The 17,958-nt window shown below is 38.7% G+C and overlaps 1 protein-coding gene and 1 long non-coding RNA gene across 16 annotated transcripts in view; one reads left to right on the top strand and one right to left on the bottom strand.

Annotated features, from left to right (window-relative positions):
* ICA1 (islet cell autoantigen 1) overlaps positions 1 to 17,958 on the top strand; it is a 142,384-nt gene that overhangs the window by 18,828 nt on the left and 105,598 nt on the right. For 6 of the 15 annotated variants that reach the window (XM_032874202.1, XM_032874216.1, XM_032874319.1 and 3 more), the window contains 5 exons: positions 141 to 180; positions 3,521 to 3,686; positions 7,785 to 7,857; positions 13,016 to 13,139; positions 17,706 to 17,904. In XM_032874202.1, the coding sequence (XP_032730093.1) occupies positions 164 to 180; positions 3,521 to 3,686; positions 7,785 to 7,857; positions 13,016 to 13,139; positions 17,706 to 17,904 (579 nt within the window). In that variant the 5' untranslated portion in view covers positions 141 to 163. Of the gene's footprint in view, positions 1 to 78; positions 181 to 3,520; positions 3,687 to 7,784; positions 7,858 to 13,015; positions 13,140 to 17,705; positions 17,905 to 17,958 lie in introns of all 15 variants that reach the window. The other 9 variants (XM_032874234.1, XM_032874254.1, XM_032874263.1 and 6 more) reach the window with 3 other exon arrangements.
* The window catches only part of LOC116877530, a 29,480-nt gene continuing 23,956 nt past the window's right edge, over positions 12,435 to 17,958 (bottom strand). The window contains exons 3-4 of the long non-coding RNA XR_004384669.1: positions 12,882 to 12,962; positions 12,435 to 12,455 (exon numbers count right to left, since the gene is read on the bottom strand). This is a non-coding gene — a long non-coding RNA (uncharacterized LOC116877530). The remainder of the gene's footprint in view (positions 12,456 to 12,881; positions 12,963 to 17,958) is intronic.

Here is a 17,958-nt window from a genome sequence, read left to right on the forward strand (position 1 = left end):
TCAGATTGAAAAATTTTATATGTCAAATTAACATATAATATAGTGTGTTAACTGTTAAACATATTTGTTTTATTTCAGGTCATAATATAACTTACCCTCTCATGCTTTTTCCCTGCCCCTTCTCCCCAAATCATCAACAGTAGAAAAAGAAGAAGAAGAAAACATGTCAGGACACAAATGGTAAGTAATGTGTTGTCTTTTCTAAAGTGGAAGAGGCTAATGGGAGATGAAAGCACATAATATATGCTCAATAAATGTCTGTTGACTAGAAAAATCAAGAGTCACATCAGCAGTAAATAATCTGTTAACCCCTATCCAGTATAGGGCATAGTCAAGTTCAACATCCCTTCTAAATGAAATATGGAAACCAAATAACCAAATATACTATAAGTTCTTATGTAATATATATTCTCTAAAAAATTAATTTATATATAGCTTTTCTCCTGAGAATCCAATGGATTTTCTTACTACGACTTTTTCAAATCTAATCAAACATTTTTTAGCGCTATTTTATTTATAACTTATTAGTGTTATCAGAGAACTAGATGTACAGCAGCTTTAAAATAGTGAGTGAACACAGACTCAGACTCATTAATGTGACTTTAACTGAACACTGGGGAGGCAATCCTAGTTGGAAGGTGCTGCTGTTAAGTAAAGTGTGGTGATCATGGCAATGTTCAGCACTGTCACTTACATGCCTGTAGCACATGTCAGCGGCATGTTAAACTTCTTATAGGTTCCAGGTCTGCCTCATGTAGTGTTTTTGAACCCTTTTGAACCCATGACCACCAGGCAATCAGATCTTTGTCATGCTTTATCTCTAATCCATAGCATGAAAAAATGTGATGTATATTTTCATGTTTCTAGTGTACAGTTAATTATAATAAGGAATATACTTTAAATCCATCCTCTCAGCAAAGAGGTAATCAGACCCAAGACCTCTGTAAAATCAAATGTCAAACTTTAAGAGAATTTTTGCATGTCTTAAAACATAATGAATTTTAAAAGATAATTAGTAAATGGCTGAGGGATTTAGTTTCCCTGAGTATCCCCATTTGACAACCCTCTAACTCACAGTTGTCATACTCTTTTCATAATTATTCTGTCTTGCCTCATTAAGACAAAAGGGTGCCTCCATCCTGTGACCCTCAAAATGGCTGTCATATCCTGGCAGCAGACCAGAGAAGTAGGTAGTCACCCACCTAAGAGAAATGGGAGTGCCCTGAGAAATGGGCCCTTCCCCAATGTCATTCTCTTACTTACTGTGCCACTTCATTGCTTGCTGCTGAAATGCAAGGGCTGTAGAGAACATTGAAATGAACACTGGACTGGGATTAAGAGGGCTGGATTTTAATTCTGTGAGACTTCTGGCAGAATTCATAATTTTTTAAAACCTAAGATACCTCATCTATTAAATGACAAAGGTGAGGGGTGTTCACCAGGTCTCTGAAGTCCCTTTGCTTTTTGTTGCTTTTTTTTTTTTTTCCAAAATGGAATTTTTTTTCTTCCATGACCTCTCACCAAAAATAAGTAAATAAAAGATACAATACAAAGAAGCCCACCCTATTCCCCACTTCTAAGAATTCTGTTTCCTTGAAATAACCCGTTTTGGAGGGTAAATCCTTCCAGTCTTTTAATGCACATATTATAAAGAGAGATTCTCTCTTTTATGTAAAAGTTACATGTTTCTTCCACTTATTTTCTCTGAGGTGAGCTCATAGTAAAACTTTTGTAGTTAAAGGATAGCAGATACACAATGTTACATTGGTTTCAGATGTATAACACAGTGATTTGACAAGTTAATACACATAAAAGTTTTTTAAAAATGCAGAAACTATGAAAGTCCCCCAAATCTTACTTCTGTAATGATAACCTTTATAAAGAAGTTATTTGCAACTCCTTCTGACTTTTTAAGAATTAATGTGTGGGTTGAAAATTGTATATGTTATCTGGGAGGAGAGTATAAATCAAATTTCAAGGTAGAGGCATTTTTGCATAGTGGTATAAAGCAGTTTGTGTTTTAGGACTCAGATCTGGCACATTTTGAGTGGTGATAGTGTGGAGTGGAAGAAGGTACATGTCTGCAGTGAGGAGAAACTGGGGTCCTGTGTAGACAAATGAAACAGGAACTTTAGGGGCACCTGGGTGGCTCAGTGGGTTAAGCGTCTGCCTTCGGCTCTGGTCATCATCTCAGGGTCCTGGGATCGAGTCCCACATTAGGCTCCCTGCTCAGCCAGGAGTCTGCTTCTTCCTCTGCCCCTCCCCCTGCTCATGTTCTCTCTCTCCCTCTCTCTCTCAAATAAATAAATAAAATCTTAAAAAAGAAAGAAAGAAAGAAAGAAAGAAAGAAAGAGGAACTCTAGACCAGACGAGGGTGTAAACAACATGAGAGGGGCAGGGAGCACTAATGGCTACATTTCTGTCAATATCCAAGATATTCTGATTTACAGATAATCTGATATACAGATTTCTATTTCATTCTCAATTTTTTTCTAATTTCTTTCTTACATACTTTTTTAAACGATTGTTTATTTGATAGAGAGCATGTGCAGAGGCAGAGGCAGAAGAGAAGGGAGTAGCAGGCCCCCCGCTGAGCAGGGAGCCCAATACGGGGCTCCATCCCAGGACCTCGGGATTATGACCTGAGCTGAGGCCGATGTTTAATCTGAGCCACCCAGGCGCCCCATCTTCCTTACATACTTTTTAATTTGATCTGTAGTATGTCTTCCTGAAGAATGGCTTCTTCCTATCTGTATTTTAAACACTTGGGCTTAAGAATTTAAGGTCTTAATATTAGAAATCAGTAACAGATTTTTCAAAAAAAATTTTTTTAAAATTTACTTTGACTATGGTAAGACTATTTAACATGAGCTCTGCTCTGTAAGTGTCTACTACAGTATTATTAATTGCGGGTGCAGTGTCGTACAGCAGATCTCTAGAATTTACTCATTGTGCATCACTGAAACCTTAGACACCCTTCATTAAGAGTTTCCCATTTTCCTCTCATCCCATCCAGCCTCTGGTAACCAATCTTCCACTCTCTGATTCTGAGTTTGACTGTTTTAGGTACCTCTAGGACAGATTTCAAATGTACTTTCTTTTACCCCCTTACCTCTCCTTTTCTGTTGTCACTTCACTGTTGGCCATAATGCTGGAGTGGAGGGAATGCTGGTGTCTGGCTTTATCCCTTCCTCACAGGCTGCTTGAGCCAAACACCCTGCCTGGTTGGGCCTCACTTTCTCTACTTGGAAAGGGAATATGTCCAGCCTGCTGAGAGCTAAACTCTTCAAAGTTTAGTTTCTTGATTTCCTGCGAAAGCTGCTTGGTTTCCTCACTAACTTTTAAGGTTTCAGAGTTCATTAGCATTGGTTAATTTTTTTGGTGTAATAATAACACAAGAAAATATCTTTATGTTTATGAATGTTGTATGATACAATGTTGAGATAGCTTTGTTCACACTAAAATAGCTTTGTCTTTATGAAAGTCATGAATAAAATACCTCTTTAAATGTGTTTTTTAGCAGTTATCCTTGGGACTTACAAGATCGATATACTCAAGATAAGTCAGTAGTAAATAAGATGCAGCAGAAATATTGGGAAACGAAGCAGGCCTTTATTAAAGCCACAGGGAAGAAGGAAGATGAGCATGTCGTTGCCTCTGATGCGGACCTGGATGCCAAGCTGGAGGTGAGCTGTTCTTCCTGTCAGTCTCAGCCCAGCCCCCTCACTGGGGTCACAGTCCTAGAGTGCATGAACCTAGACAAGTGTAGGTGTGCTTTATCTTTGAAAACAGGCAGACAACTGGTTCATGAGGAGAAAATCTAAGATGAGTTAAATTCAATCCCAGCACATTTTTTAAAAACCTACAAATTCTTGTGTAACCACCAGCATGCTTGAGTTAATTTGTTTTTTAAGCACTTTAATGCATTGCATGTGGTAAACTCTCATAAATGTTTGTTGTTTGTTATTGTTTGTTGAAAAAAATTAATTCAACCAAAGACTAATGCAACACTAGGGTCAAGCCAATGCTTACATATATAAAAAAGAGGAAAGGATGACAGCACAAGATCCTGGAAAGTAGGATCTAATAACCTTAGTATTGAACCCTGGAAAATTCTAGAATGAATTAGTTAAGCAGATATTTAGTTAGACTGGTTAATAATACAGTAAGCTGAATTACTATCTGGTTGATTCCCAAATACTAACATAACTGGTAAAAGGCCCACTAATCACCTGTCTTGCAGGACATTCTGCCAATAGTTTAGATTAAAATTTAAAAAGCATACTCATCCCTTCTGTGAGAAATACTGTTACATGCCCTGTTAAGAATTCAAAATGATCTCTAAGATTAACATCAGCTAAAATTAGTGAACTTGAACATTTTACGTATTAAAATAAAAAGCTCAGGGTTTCAAAAAAGTTTTCTGAGAAAGGTGGCCAGGATGGTAGAAACCATGGTTATACTGGACAGAGAGGTTTAAGGGGAGCTATATTAGCTGTTGATGGCATAGAAAGTTCTGTCATTTGGATGAAGGATAATTCATTCTCTGCATCCGAGGGGAGAATAAGACCCAGGGTCCCTATTCGTAGTATGTATCTCTCATGGAATTATCTCACATGTTTATGTGTTTGTCTGCTCCCCTTCCACTGAGAGATCCATATCAGCCTTACTCACCGTAGTACCCTCAACCAGATACACAGTACAGTGCCCGTTCAGTAAATAGTAACTGAATCAGTGTACAAGTTAGTGCAATTAATATTCATTCCCAACCCTTTCCCCATCAATGGAATTGTTCAAATTGAAGCTGGGCTTCATAGGGATGTCCTAATGGAGATGGCTACATGGGAGAAGCATGGCACCAGGAGGCGTCTGTTCTTATTTTAGTGTTCTTCATATTGAACACTAATTGAAATGATTATATGGTGCATATGCTTTTCATGTCTCATACCTTTATTTTTTCCTTTTTTTTTTTTTTAAAGATTTTATTTATTTGACAGAGATCACAAGTAGGCAGAGAGGCAGGCAGAGAGAGAGGGAGGGGGGAGCAGGCTCCCTGCTGAGCAGAGAGCCCATTGCGGGGCTCGATCCCAGGACCCTGGGATCATGACCTGAGCCAAAGGCAGAGGCTTTAACCCACTGAGCCACCCAGGCGCCCCTATTTTTTCCTTTTTAACAGCGTAGCAAATATAGGCATTATTCAGAAAGGAATTTAACACGTAATTATTACTTCATTATACACAATACAGTAATTTTTACTTATACTTAGTCTCTTGCAGCATTTTTACTGAGCCAACTATACTTTAACCAAAGTAGCCACTCTCCTAGGCACATAACATCTAAAGTACTTAGCTGTGACTCAGAATGTTACATGAATGAGGTTTCGTGTTGATGTTTATAGAGAGGACATACGTAAATGACATGCAAACCATTTTGATGTGTTCTTACCCTAAGTCATCCATGAAAGGCTAGCAAAACGAGCTTTTGTTTTGCTAGCACAGAGCAAGTTTCTGTGCCAAGTTATGATGGTCAGATTCTACTATAATCTGTTGGGAAGTTAATATAGAAACATTGCACTAATTTAACTCTATGTCAAAACTTGTTGATAAAATCATTTTCTCAAAAACTGCTCTTAAGTGCAAGAAGAGACAAAGCTAACCAGTGATGACAGGCACGTCTTTTAGGAGGGGTCTTTTGGGAGTGGCTGGTCTGTGGTTTCTTCATTTGGGTGTAGTTGCTGGAGTGTATGCGGTTGCAAACCTGCAGGACAGAACATTCCAGAGGCGTGCATTTTATTGCCTTTCATTTACCCCTCGGTTTTTAAAAAAGAACAGTGGGAACAGAACAGCTCTTTAAAAAAAAAAAAAAAAAAAAAAAAGACTTTATTTATTTGAGAGAGAGAGAGCATAAGGAAGGGAAGGTTAAAAGAAGAAGCAGATTCCCCGCTGAGCAGGGAGCCCAATGCAGTACTCGATCCTGGGACTCCAGGATCATGACCTGAGCCAAAGGTGGTTGCTTAACCAACTGAGCCACCCAGGCGCCCAATAGAACAACTCCTGAACATAATTGTTGAACTCCCTCGCTCCTATCTTCAAGAATTATTATGTGTTGGGCACCTGGGTGGCTCAGTGGGTTAAGCCTCTGCCTTCGGCTCAGGTCATGATCTCAGGGTCCTGGGATCGAGGCCCGAATCGGGCTCTCTGCTCAGCGGGGAGCCTGCTTTCTCCTCTCTCTCTCTCTATGCCTGCCTCTCTGCATACTTGTGATCTCTCTCTCTCTGTTTCAAATAAATAAAATTTTAAAAAAGAAAAAAAAAGAATTATTATGTGTTGGTGGTTTGTGAGCCAGAATCCTGATATAAACATTTTGCTAAGGAAGAAATTCAAACTGCTGATTTTCTGTTTTGTTTTATGGTCAAGGTTTTTTATTTGTTTGTTTGTTTCTATAGGGGACACAGAGTAATTAAATGAGATTTAGCAAAATTCATATTTTTACTGACCAAGTTTTATCTTATTAAGCATTTCTGAGAATGGTTTTTAATATTTTAAGCATATATGTGTGCATCTATTTTTTTAGATAATTGGTCATACTTATTATGAAGCAGATCATCTGTTTTAACTCAAATAGAGAAGTGCTTCTTAATACAAAGACACAACTATTACATCACCATGGCCACCATAAGCTAAAAGAGAGAGAGGGAAAGGAGGGAAAGCCTTACTCTGCTCATTAGGTGGCTCTTAAGAGACAGAATGTCTGCCAGGTTTTCTAACTGATACCAGCTGTGGTCTCTAGGTTCGTGGACAAAAGGTGGAGAAAGTGTGAAGTAGCTGTTTGACCTTCTCCTGAGCTTATCTGGGTTTAGAAGCAAAGACCAGGACCACTGTTAGTTAAAATCTAGTTTGATTCTTCTCAGTCTAGCCCACCTGCTTTTCCCTTACTTCCTTCTCTTATGGTCTTGGCATTATATTAGGTGTCTTCTCTGTGTATCTTAAGAAATCATTGGGTAAATAAGGAGTAATAAGGGCTGCTAGCTAAACTTCATTTTACCAGATGTCTTCTAAATGGAACATTCAACTGATTGATTTTTGTTTGCTCTTTATAGAATTGTTTTAAAATTTAAAAAAAAATTTAAGATTTATATTTATTTGACAGATATATAGAGAGAGGGAACACAAACACGGGGGTGAGAGAGGGAGAAACAGGCTCCCCCCACTGAGCATGGAGCATGATCCCAAGACCCCAGGATCACGACCTGAGCCAAAGGCAGACACTTAATAACTGAGCCGCCCAGTTCTATAGGGATAACAATCCCTATAGAATTGTTTAAGCATGCCATAAAATGTACTAGGATTACAAAGTAGCAAATGTCATGTTTTAAACATGATTCTTAATTGAGGGATCCCACATTTTTAAAAAAGACAGCAAAATGGTAAAAGAAATAAATTATGAATGAATATTGGGTTTCTGGTTTACCAAGTCTTCTAATTGGGCCCTTCATTCAGGATTTCTGTTTTTCAGCTATTATTTCAGTAATCTGGAGGAAATAAGTGTTCTGCAGATCTTAATTTAGATCACAGAAATGATCAATTCCAGTAAATATAGATTAATAGGAATGTATTTAAAGACTTTGGTCACAGTTCCTGCACCGTACACCATATAACACCAAGCATACTTGGGTTTGTGATCTTATTGTTATTGGGCAAATCAAACACTGTGGTTATGTTCAGATAATAATTTTTATTTCACTACTGTTTTAACGTAGCATTTTGTTTGTATTTTTATTATAGCTATTTCACTCAATTCAGAGAACCTGTTTGGACTTGTCTAAAGCAATTGTACTCTATCAAAAGAGAATATGTTGTAAGTATGCCCTAAGTATGAATAGTGATCAAATAAACAGTAAGAAACAGGATATTTTGCCTTAATGTATCATTTTGTATGTTTAGGAAGTAAGACAAAGAAATTACTATTTAAGAGTGCCTATCTTTTCTCTTTAATTGGTGGGAAGGAGGATCTCTAATAATTTTATCAGAAATCCTTTACATGGGTTGTTATCATTAAATGCAAGTTACTGTAACAAGAACTTTATATTGGGCTTCCTGTGGGTAAGTACATGCAATTTATTTTCCTAATTATAGAAAAGTTTTCTCCGTTTAATGTGTGGATTTTCTAAAATTTTGGGTTGTTTTTATTTGATTGCCCTTGCTCTCATATCCAGTTTTGTTCCTCTTCAAATGGAGAGAGAAAGCACAAACAGGTAATTTATTAACTGCATTTTGTTGGCAGCTCTTCTTCATGAGTTTTTTTTAAGTTGAAGATTGGGTTATTGGGGAACAAGATTCTGCCTAAATTTATTACCAACAGTTATCTCTGAAATACCAAATTGTGTGTTACTATGTTTTAAAATTTCCTTTTATAGATGATTTAATAGTATAATTTCTGTATTTTCGAGACTAGAACATAAGTTTTCCTGTTTCTGACTGCTGTTAGACCTCTTTCCAATAATCACAAAGTAACAATTGGTAATCTTCCTTCATTAGTCTTTGTTAAAACTATTGTGGGGGAAGTGCAAAGTCCTAGGGCTTAAGGGCAGAATTTCATAAATTTTCTATGTTACTGATTACTAAGTGTTGGAGCTAAGACTTCTCCAGGGCTATAACACCATAGTCTTGAGTTCTGAGGAAATTAAGACACATGACACATATCCCCCTACCATTTCTCTGTCGCACATCTAGTCAGTCTTAAATGCTGGTCCATTTGTCTCCTGAATAGCTTTCAGAGTCTCCATCCTCTCTCCATGTCTACTGTCACTACCATCACTCTTCTACTTGATTTGCTGTACCAGCTTCCTAAATGATCTCCCTGCCACCCCCAGCCCACTGTCTACACCACAAAGAACTCCCAATGATCTAAACTAGGACAAGTTAAGCAACAAAATAAGTAACAATAGTAACAGATTATAGTAAAGTAAAGTAAGCATCCATTAAGTCAGTGTAGAAATAGACAGGGGAGAAGAAACTCTTTCTTATAAAATAATTCTGGTTAATAAATATAGAAAGAATGAGGAAACCATAAAATCTCCATTAGGCAAATACCACAGTGAGATCTGTGGCAGGCAAGGTTCACGGGAAGATGGCACAGCCAGTGAGCAGAAGTTTGAGGAGAAACTGGGTATTGGCATAGCGTCATGTATTTCTCTCCAAGATTTTTAATAATTACAAAAGGAAGAAATCATAGTTTTACCATGGAGTAACTCAGTAGACAGACCTCAATCAAGTGATTGAGACTGACATCACCAGTGATAATGTGTGTTGGTATCATGTGGTCCTGATATCATGCACTAAGAGGCCACTTCACCTCTGTGGTTTCCTTCCGCAAAATATGTAACCGTAGTCTAATTATGAGAAATAAGACAAACCCAAATTGAGGGACATTCTGCACAATATCCAACCAGTACTCTTAAAAGGCATGAAGGTCATGAAAGTCAAGATAGGTTGAGAAACTGTCACAGATCGAAGGAGACAAGGAATTTTGACAACTTAACATCACATCCTGGATTCGATCTTAGAAGAAAAGTGGCATTAGTGAGAAAACTGATAAAATTCAAATAAGGTTATGTTTAAGAGTACTATACCAATGTTAATTTCCTAGTTTTGATAATTGGACCATGGTTATGTAAGATGCTAATGTTAGGGGAAGCTGAAGAAGAGTATACAGGAATTCTATTCTATTTACAGTTTTTCTATAAGCTTAAAATTATTGCAGAATAAGAAGCTTTAAAAAATGTACAATGGGGGCACCTGGGTGGCTCAGTGGGTTAAGCCTCTGCCTTTGGCTCAGGTCATGATCTCAGGGTCCTGGGATCAAGCCCTGCATCAGGCTTTCTGCTCAGCAGGGAGCCTGATTCCCCCTCTCTCTCTGCCTGCCTCTCTGCCTACTTGTGATCTCTCTCTCTCTGTCAAATAAATAAATAAGTTCCTTAAAAAAAATGTACATTGGATCATGTTGCTTCTCTGCTGTAAACCTTCCAGTAGAACCTAAGGTGAGATCCAGACTTCCATACCATAGTCTATAAATTCCTACATGATATGGCCCAGCTCGTGTTTGCAGCCACTTTTGCCCTCACCCACCATGTCACCTGAGGCCTTTTGCACTCACTGTTTCCTCTGTCTGGAATGTCACTGGCCTAATCATCTCATAAGTGGCCCCTTCTTGCCATTCAGAGCCCAGCTTAATGGTCACCTGCTCAGAGAGGCTTTTCCTGACCACTCAGCCCACGCAGCAGCTTCCCTTACTCCCCTTCTCTTATTACTCTATCTGGTATTTTTCTTTTTGTGTTTTGTGTTTGTGATTATGGATTTTTTTCTGTCTTCTGTTGCACAAACAAAAGCTCCATAAAAACAGGGACTTTGTGTGTCTTGTCCATCTCTATATTCCCAGTGGCAAGAATAGTGCCTAGTATATATTAGATCATCCATAAATCTGTGCTGAGTGAATTAATGCTGCCAAACTAATTGGTTTTATAGTTCTTTTGTTCCCTTTCTAGGATACATCTGAAAATCGAATCAGCAGCTAAAAATGAATAGGATTTTTTTGTGTGTGTCTGAATTCTTAAGTCCCAGTTAAGTTAGACCTTTTAAGTGGAAACTGGCAAATCATCTGATATGTGTGCTGCACCTGAATTTAAACTCCTATAAATTAATTTCAGTATTTGAATTTTAAAGTGAACATTAAGGAATGAACCTCCCTTCTTGGAAAGTGACAGTCATCGCTTAATAACCCAAGCTGGATTCCACCTCCCTCTGAGCAACACTGCCAATTAATTAGAGTCCAGCTCTTAAAAGGAAACCTGTTTCCTACCCCAAGTTTAATCTTCAAGTGCATAAAATAACAAAAAATAATTTTTCAAATGCTTCAACCTACTTAGGCTTATTAAGAGAAGAGTGCCTTTCACCAACTCTATAATCATGAATTGGTTTCTTCCTAGTCTTAAGCTAAATGTGTTCATTTGTATGTGACTTGAGACTTCAAGTTAAAAAAGGTGACAGTAGCCTCATGCTATTATGAACAAAAATGTGAAATTGCTCTCCATAGGGACATACTCATTGTGGATTTGAGTGAGTCCCATATTAGTTAATAGAAGTTACAGAAGGTATTAAAAAACAACAAAACTTCTTATAATTATAGGAGTTTTTTTAAAATCTACCTAGAATCATGGCATAAATATCAAATAGGCATTTAAAGTAAAATAAAGTGGGATAGGAGGTGGTGGGGAAAAATAAAGTATATGAGGATAATAAGGCAAAAATTATAGTTAATTTAATTGTACAAGCACTTTACAGTGCCCTGAATAAGATTTTATGGTTAGCTTGGGGAACCCATAGTTAGATGAGGTCCCTGTCCTGAGAAAGTTAGAGTCTTATGGGATAGACAGACACATGCCCAACAACAAACACCCACTATTATCATAGCCGAGAGGGCGCTACTGTCCCAGAGAAACAGGGCTCAACTACTTCACAGCCTTGGAGCTTTGCCTAGTGAACTTGATTCTTGAGGGACAGAGAGAAAGGAGGGGAGTCATTTATTTCTCAGAATAAATGAATTCCAAAAGGCTCATCCTCTGGAAAGTTTAGTATGAACTATAGTCACAAATTAATAAGGAAGCAGTAGCAATTATAACTTTCACCTTTGGATTTGTGGTTCCTGGCTAATGCTCTCATTGGAGAGGTTATGTCAGGAATGGGATGCATTTTGAAGGAATTCTGGATTGTTTATGAATAGGGACAAGAATCCTAGTAGCATTTAAAAAGCATGTTTAGAGAAACATGATATATAAATTCATAAATACAGAAGTGTGAAATAAGAATAGTGTTCAGAGTAAGTCCCTAGAAATGCTGTACTTGGAAAAGAAAGCATTTAGGAAGCTCAGTGTCACTCTTTGCTCAGCTGTTGGTGAATGTGGATTGGGGACCAGTGGCCGTGTAGCAGCCCACTGTTCCATTGTTTTGGAGACACACATTTTTATAAATCAGCCCCAAGTGTAGAGAGAGTGTTTTGCTATTATAAATATTGATGCTATGATTATCTTTCCACATGCAGCTTTGTGTCCATTTTACTAATTTCTTGGAATATACTCCTAACAGTAGAAGTGCACTGTCAAAAGATACATAGACTTCTGTAACGTTTTAAGTTTATGGCCAAAGGACTCTGCAGAAAGCATGTACCTACCAGTCATTAGCTCACCAGCGGTGCCATCTCAGGTTGTCTTTAAAAATAAGGCCAAGATTAGGGATGACCAATTCACTGTTCCAGCTCTGCATTTTAAAAAAAACCCGTAAAGCCATGGGGTACCTGGGAGGCTTGGTCAGTTAAGTATCCAACTCTTGATCTCAGCTCAGGTCTTGATCTCAGGGTCATGAGTTCAAGCTCCATGTTGGGCTCCATGCTGGGTGTGATGCCTATTTAAAAAAAAAAAAAAAAAAAGACCCACGAAGACATCAAGCTGATTACCCCCCACCCTCAATCCCCACTCCCACTTCCAACCAAAAACCCACTTCATGAATAAGGTATTGGAATTGCTTTATTGTCAAGTGGAATGTAACTCAGAAAGCAGAGATCAAAAAGTGAGAGAGAATAAGCAGAGGAGACTGCCTCTATGTCATAGGCAGCACAAAAGATTCCCACAGTTATACTCGACAAACCCAACTTTTTTATTTCAGCTTGAAGCAGCACATCATCGACTTGCTTTTCAGTGCAGAGGTCATTTTCTGGTTCTGATTACAGGGCACCAAACGCACTGACAGATGTGCTCAAGTGAATTTGATCTCTCCTTTTGTAAATGGAGGGGCAGCATGAAAGTTAAATGGTGGGAGGGGGGAGCTTACCTTGTAGCTTGCCACGTGGATTTAATTTCATCCCGTCTTGGCCTCTGAAAGAGTGAGGACCTTGGGGTGTGTCTCTCTGCTCTGTAACAAAAATGCTCATTGTTCATGGCTCCTTTTGGTCTTTTCTTCATCAGTCTTGTCTCAAGAAGAAAACGAACTGGGAAAATTTCTCCGATCCCAAGGCTTCCAAGATAAAACCAGAGCAGGAAAGATGATGCAAGCAACAGGAAAGGCCCTCTGCTTTTCTTCCCAGCAAAGGTGTGTGGCCTTCAGTGGGGCTCCCATTTGGGGGGAGGGGAGGTCAGCAGAGAATCTGGAATCCACCCAGCGATGGAGGGGACTCTCCAGTTGTTCACTAGAAGGCTCTGTCCTGAGACTGAGAAGCAGCTCTGTTCTCAGTTCTTAGCCTGTTCTTAACTCTCTGATTAATATAACATGTATGATTTTTTTTCCCTCCCAATAATTTGTGTTTTTTTCCCATATTTCTCCTGGTCTTTAGGGAGCATGTTATATGCCAATCACTGTGAGTGCTGCCTAGGCTTATGTTTGACCTTGAGCATTGCTCATAGCAGTAAGTCTGGTCCCCTTCCAGCAGCTGATTAAAGCAGGAGCCTAATGAACCCAGGTGGAAGGGTTCCTTCTCTGCTCTCCGTGGGCCAATTAACTTTGGAGAGGTGGTGTTCATGATGCCCACTCAGACGCTGGGCCAGCAACATCAGCAGCATCCCCTAGAAGCTTGTTAGAAATGCAGAATCTAGGCCCCATCCCACAACTGCTGAATCCAAATCTGCATCTTAATGAGATCCCCGGATGATTTCGATGCACATTTAAGTTTGAGAAGCTCTGGGAGAAAGGAAATTGTGGCAGATGAGTGACATTTTTTTTTAAACACTCTCATGACTCAATTTTATGGTTGGTGTAGAATAAGCAAGGGCCCCTGCGTATAGTTGCATTTTGTGCCTGAGAAAAGTGACACTCCTCTATTCCTCCTCCCCCAATAACTAACAAGCCCAAAAATGTCACTCAATCATATTGGGCAAGATTGTACCTAAATAAGGCATCGTAGGTAGTTTCCAAAAATGTTCAGGCTACGAAAATTTCACTTACTCAAATTACTCAACATTTTCTTCTCGTAATTTCTCCTTCTTTCCTTCCCTGTGGGCCAAGAGCAGGCCATCAGCCTGTTACACACACGTTCCTATGAAATCCTGAGAAACGTGGAGTAGCAGGAAGAGACTGGCTGTGTCAGTTTCCCATGGTCCCACTCCTGGGTGTGTTGGTTCTCCTAATAACATTTGGACCCCACTTTGTGGGCAGTGCCAACTTTCGTATTTGAATTAAAACCATTTTCAATAGTTCTGTGTCTATTTCCCAAGAAAAGTGTTGTTTATAATTTTTAATTGTACCTTTTTATCTGTAGTAGTTTTTCCTTGTAAAAATAATACTCACTGAAGAAAAAAATTAGGATAGACAAAAGAAAATTAGAAAGCAATTAAAATTTTACTGAGAAATGACCCACTTTTAACCCCTTGGTAGGTATTTTCTATGCATATGTACTTACCCCACCCTTGCCAAGATAACTGGTTCTCAGTCTTTCAAAGAGTCAATTCTCATATGTTAAAACATGTAATTAGGGGCACCTGGGTGGTTCAGTGGGTAAGCCTCTGCATTCAGCTCAGGTCATGATCTCAGGATCCTGGAATCAAGCCCCGCATCGGGCTCTCTGCTCAGCCGGCTGCCTGCTTCCTCCTCTCTCTCTGCCTGCCTCTCTGCCTACTTGTGATCTCTCTCTCTCAAATAAATAAATAAAACCTTTTAAAAAAAAAAAAGTGTAATTACCACTAATTTTAGTGGGAAAAATACTTACACATACTCATATGCCAAAATGTATATCCGTTTGTGGGAAACAGAGCCAAATCCCTGGAAATCACTACTAGAGTCACCATTACTGATCACATGTGTTTTATCCTATGTCTCTCTAGTTACACCCTTTCAGAGTTGTATGCCAAATTATCTCCCAGAGAACACATAGGGTACCTTAAGTTTATAGAACCTAACCTTTAGTTACTAACAGAAACAGTAAAAGAAATTAACAAAAACAATGCAAGTGATACTCCAAAGTATCGTCACTATAAACTAGCAAAGTGCATCCTATCCATAATTTAATGCAACTTGGAGAACTTTAAAAATTTGGAAGGTGACCTCCTGCAAAATGGCTCTGGTTTCACAACACTCAGCTGCTGACCAAGCACATAACATCCTAACCAGTCCTTCTAAACATAAAGAAAGTAGAGGATGACATAAAGCTCTCATGAATTTCAATTTTCAGATCTTCAATGGTTGTAACTTAGGAAATACCAGAATATATTTTTAATATATATAGCATATAGCAAATATATATGTATATATACTTTATATATATATAATAAAATATAGCTTTAATATAAATAGCATCATGCCATGCAGTTTCTGTACAGCAGTGCTTACTGATCATTTAGCAAATCAATTTTTTGATCAAATAACCATAACACTTTTGCTATCTATGTACACTTTTTTTTTTTTTAGATTTTATTTATTTATTTATTTGACAGAAAGAGAGAGAGAGAGATCATAAGTAGGCAGAGAGGCCGTGGGGGCTGGGGCAGGCTCCCCACTGAGCAGAGAGCCCCATGCAGGGCTCGATCCTAGGACCCTGAGACCATGACCTGAGCCAAAGGCAGAGGCTCAACTGAGCCACCCAGGCACCCCCCTATGAATACATTTTTAAAAACATCTATACCATAGTATTTCAGGGCATGCCACAGTGCATTTAACTTGAGCCCTTCTATTACTTAGGTCACTTTTTGCATTTTCCTGCTAAAGGATAAATGTCTTCAGAGTAGACCTGCAGATACTTTATTAATTTTCCCCTCTGGGTAGATCTTCATCCATGAAAATGTGCACCAGTCTTTCACTGAAGCTTGATATTTCTGGTTATTCAGTTTTTCCTTGATCTAGATGCACTCCCTGGTAGCAGCAGGGAACAGGTTTTCACCTTTCTAATCTTATATGAAGCAAGGTACAGAAAAAAAATAAGGTGATTTTATATGCTTTCTTCTATTCTTCAAGATCTTAACATCTATCATCATGTCATTACCTCTTCAAAGGTTTCTAACTTTACAACAGTCAAAAAAATCGAGAGTATTCTATTCACAAGACTCTTATTCAACCAGTATAGGGAAATTGGTAAGATCCAAGGTAAGAGAAAGAGGAGTCCAGAAATGAACAGGATCCTTAGGGGGACAGCTGAGGCCTCTTTCTCTCTTTAAATAGAAGGTCCCCAGTTTTATAAACCTTCACACTGGCATTTGTTTTACTGACTTATTTGATAGTCATTGCTACAACTGTGCATTCAGTTTGATGAAAAGTGAGTATTAAATTTAACCCAATGGTGATAAAGCACAAGCTTACTTTATGGCACCATAATGTTTCCGAAAACCACCTGCAACACTTAGGTAGGATGATGCGATCAAACTGTTTTTAGAGAAATGCCAAGTGTTTAAAAGCAGTGCTTTACAGAAAAGAGGAAAATAGGAGAAAATAGTAAAAGGGTTTTTTTTTCCTTAAACAGTTTATTGCCCCCGTCTATAATCTGACAGTGCTGCTGAAACTGCCAAGCACCGACTTCAGCTCACTAACATTACTAGTCTCTTCAGCTTCATAAGTTTGCCTTTAAATTAAAATGTAATTATTCATCTTATTTTCATTTTTTTAATCTATGTCCTGCAACCTCATGAAAACAACTGTATTTTAAGAGTATAAGTCATGTGACATTACTCATTTTGGGTAGGGAAGAGGCAGTATTTCCCTCCCCTGCAAAATGAGTATTTTATCCACAGTTTGATATGCCTCAAGCTTTTTTTTTTTTTTTTGCTAAATAAATAATGGCATTTTACAGCTAATATTATAATTATTTTATATCTCTCTCTTTGCATAATACACATGCATTTATGGTGTAGGATCCTCAAGTTTTGTTTCTCTGTAAGGATCAATCATCTAACCTATCTGAATGTGCCTAACATGTAGGTCTACAGTGCTTCTCTTCCTTTCTAAACCATTTAAACATGTTTCTGTTTGGGTCACCTGGGTGGCCTCGTCAGTTAAGGGTCTGGCTGTTGATTTTGGCTTAGGTCATGGTCTCAGGGTCATGAGATTGAGCTCCACATCGGGTTCCACATTCAGCACAGAATCTATTTAATTGCTCTACTTCCCTCTGCCCCTCCCCCTGCTCACGCACTCTCTCTCTCCCTCTATCTCTAAAATAGATAGATAGATAAAATCTTTTTTAAAAATTGCTTCTGTTTGTGCTCCGTTCTCCGTGACTGTTGGAGCAAGCAGCAGGTTGCCCTAGCATTTGGAGAGTAATCTAAAATGACCTAGTAGGGGAGATCCTAATTGTGCACCAGTCCATCCCTCCTCAAAGGGCCAGGCTTCAGAGGAGCAGAGACAGGGATGCCAAGAACAGAAATGGGAAATTGTTATGCCTTGACCTTTCTCCATTAACACGGGGTTGGTTCCAACTCCAGACACTCTTTGCTCAGGCATGAGACTACCCCCAACAGTCCTGTTGGAAATACTTCCCAGTGGTCCAGTTAAATAACAGGGATCCATACATGGGTAATCTGATTGACTCATCAGTTCATCCATTTCAATCAAATATTTCTGCAGCATTGTCTATATTTCAGGCACCGTTCTAGGCTCATGAGTTTAAGATAGGTAAACTGTCAAGGATGCACACTTCTGGCCTGCTTGGTTTCAAGATTATGGCTTTATCCTCTTGTCTAGGTTGGCTTTGAGAAATCCTTTGTGTCGATTTCACCAAGAAGTGGAGACTTTTCGGCACCGGGCCATCTCAGACACTTGGCTGACGGTGAATCGCATGGAGCAGTGCCGGACTGAATACAGAGGGGCATTATTATGGATGAAGGATGTGTCACAGGAGCTTGATCCAGACCTCTACAAGCAAATGGAGAAGTTCAGGAAGGTAGGAGATTTTATGAAGGTTACCAAGAGGGGTACCTACTGGAAGGTAATGAGG

This window comes from Lontra canadensis, unplaced genomic scaffold, assembly GCF_010015895.1.
Source record: "Lontra canadensis isolate GAN:19392208 unplaced genomic scaffold, GSC_riverotter_1.0 scaffold2, whole genome shotgun sequence".
Lineage (NCBI taxonomy): Eukaryota > Metazoa > Chordata > Mammalia > Carnivora > Mustelidae > Lontra > Lontra canadensis.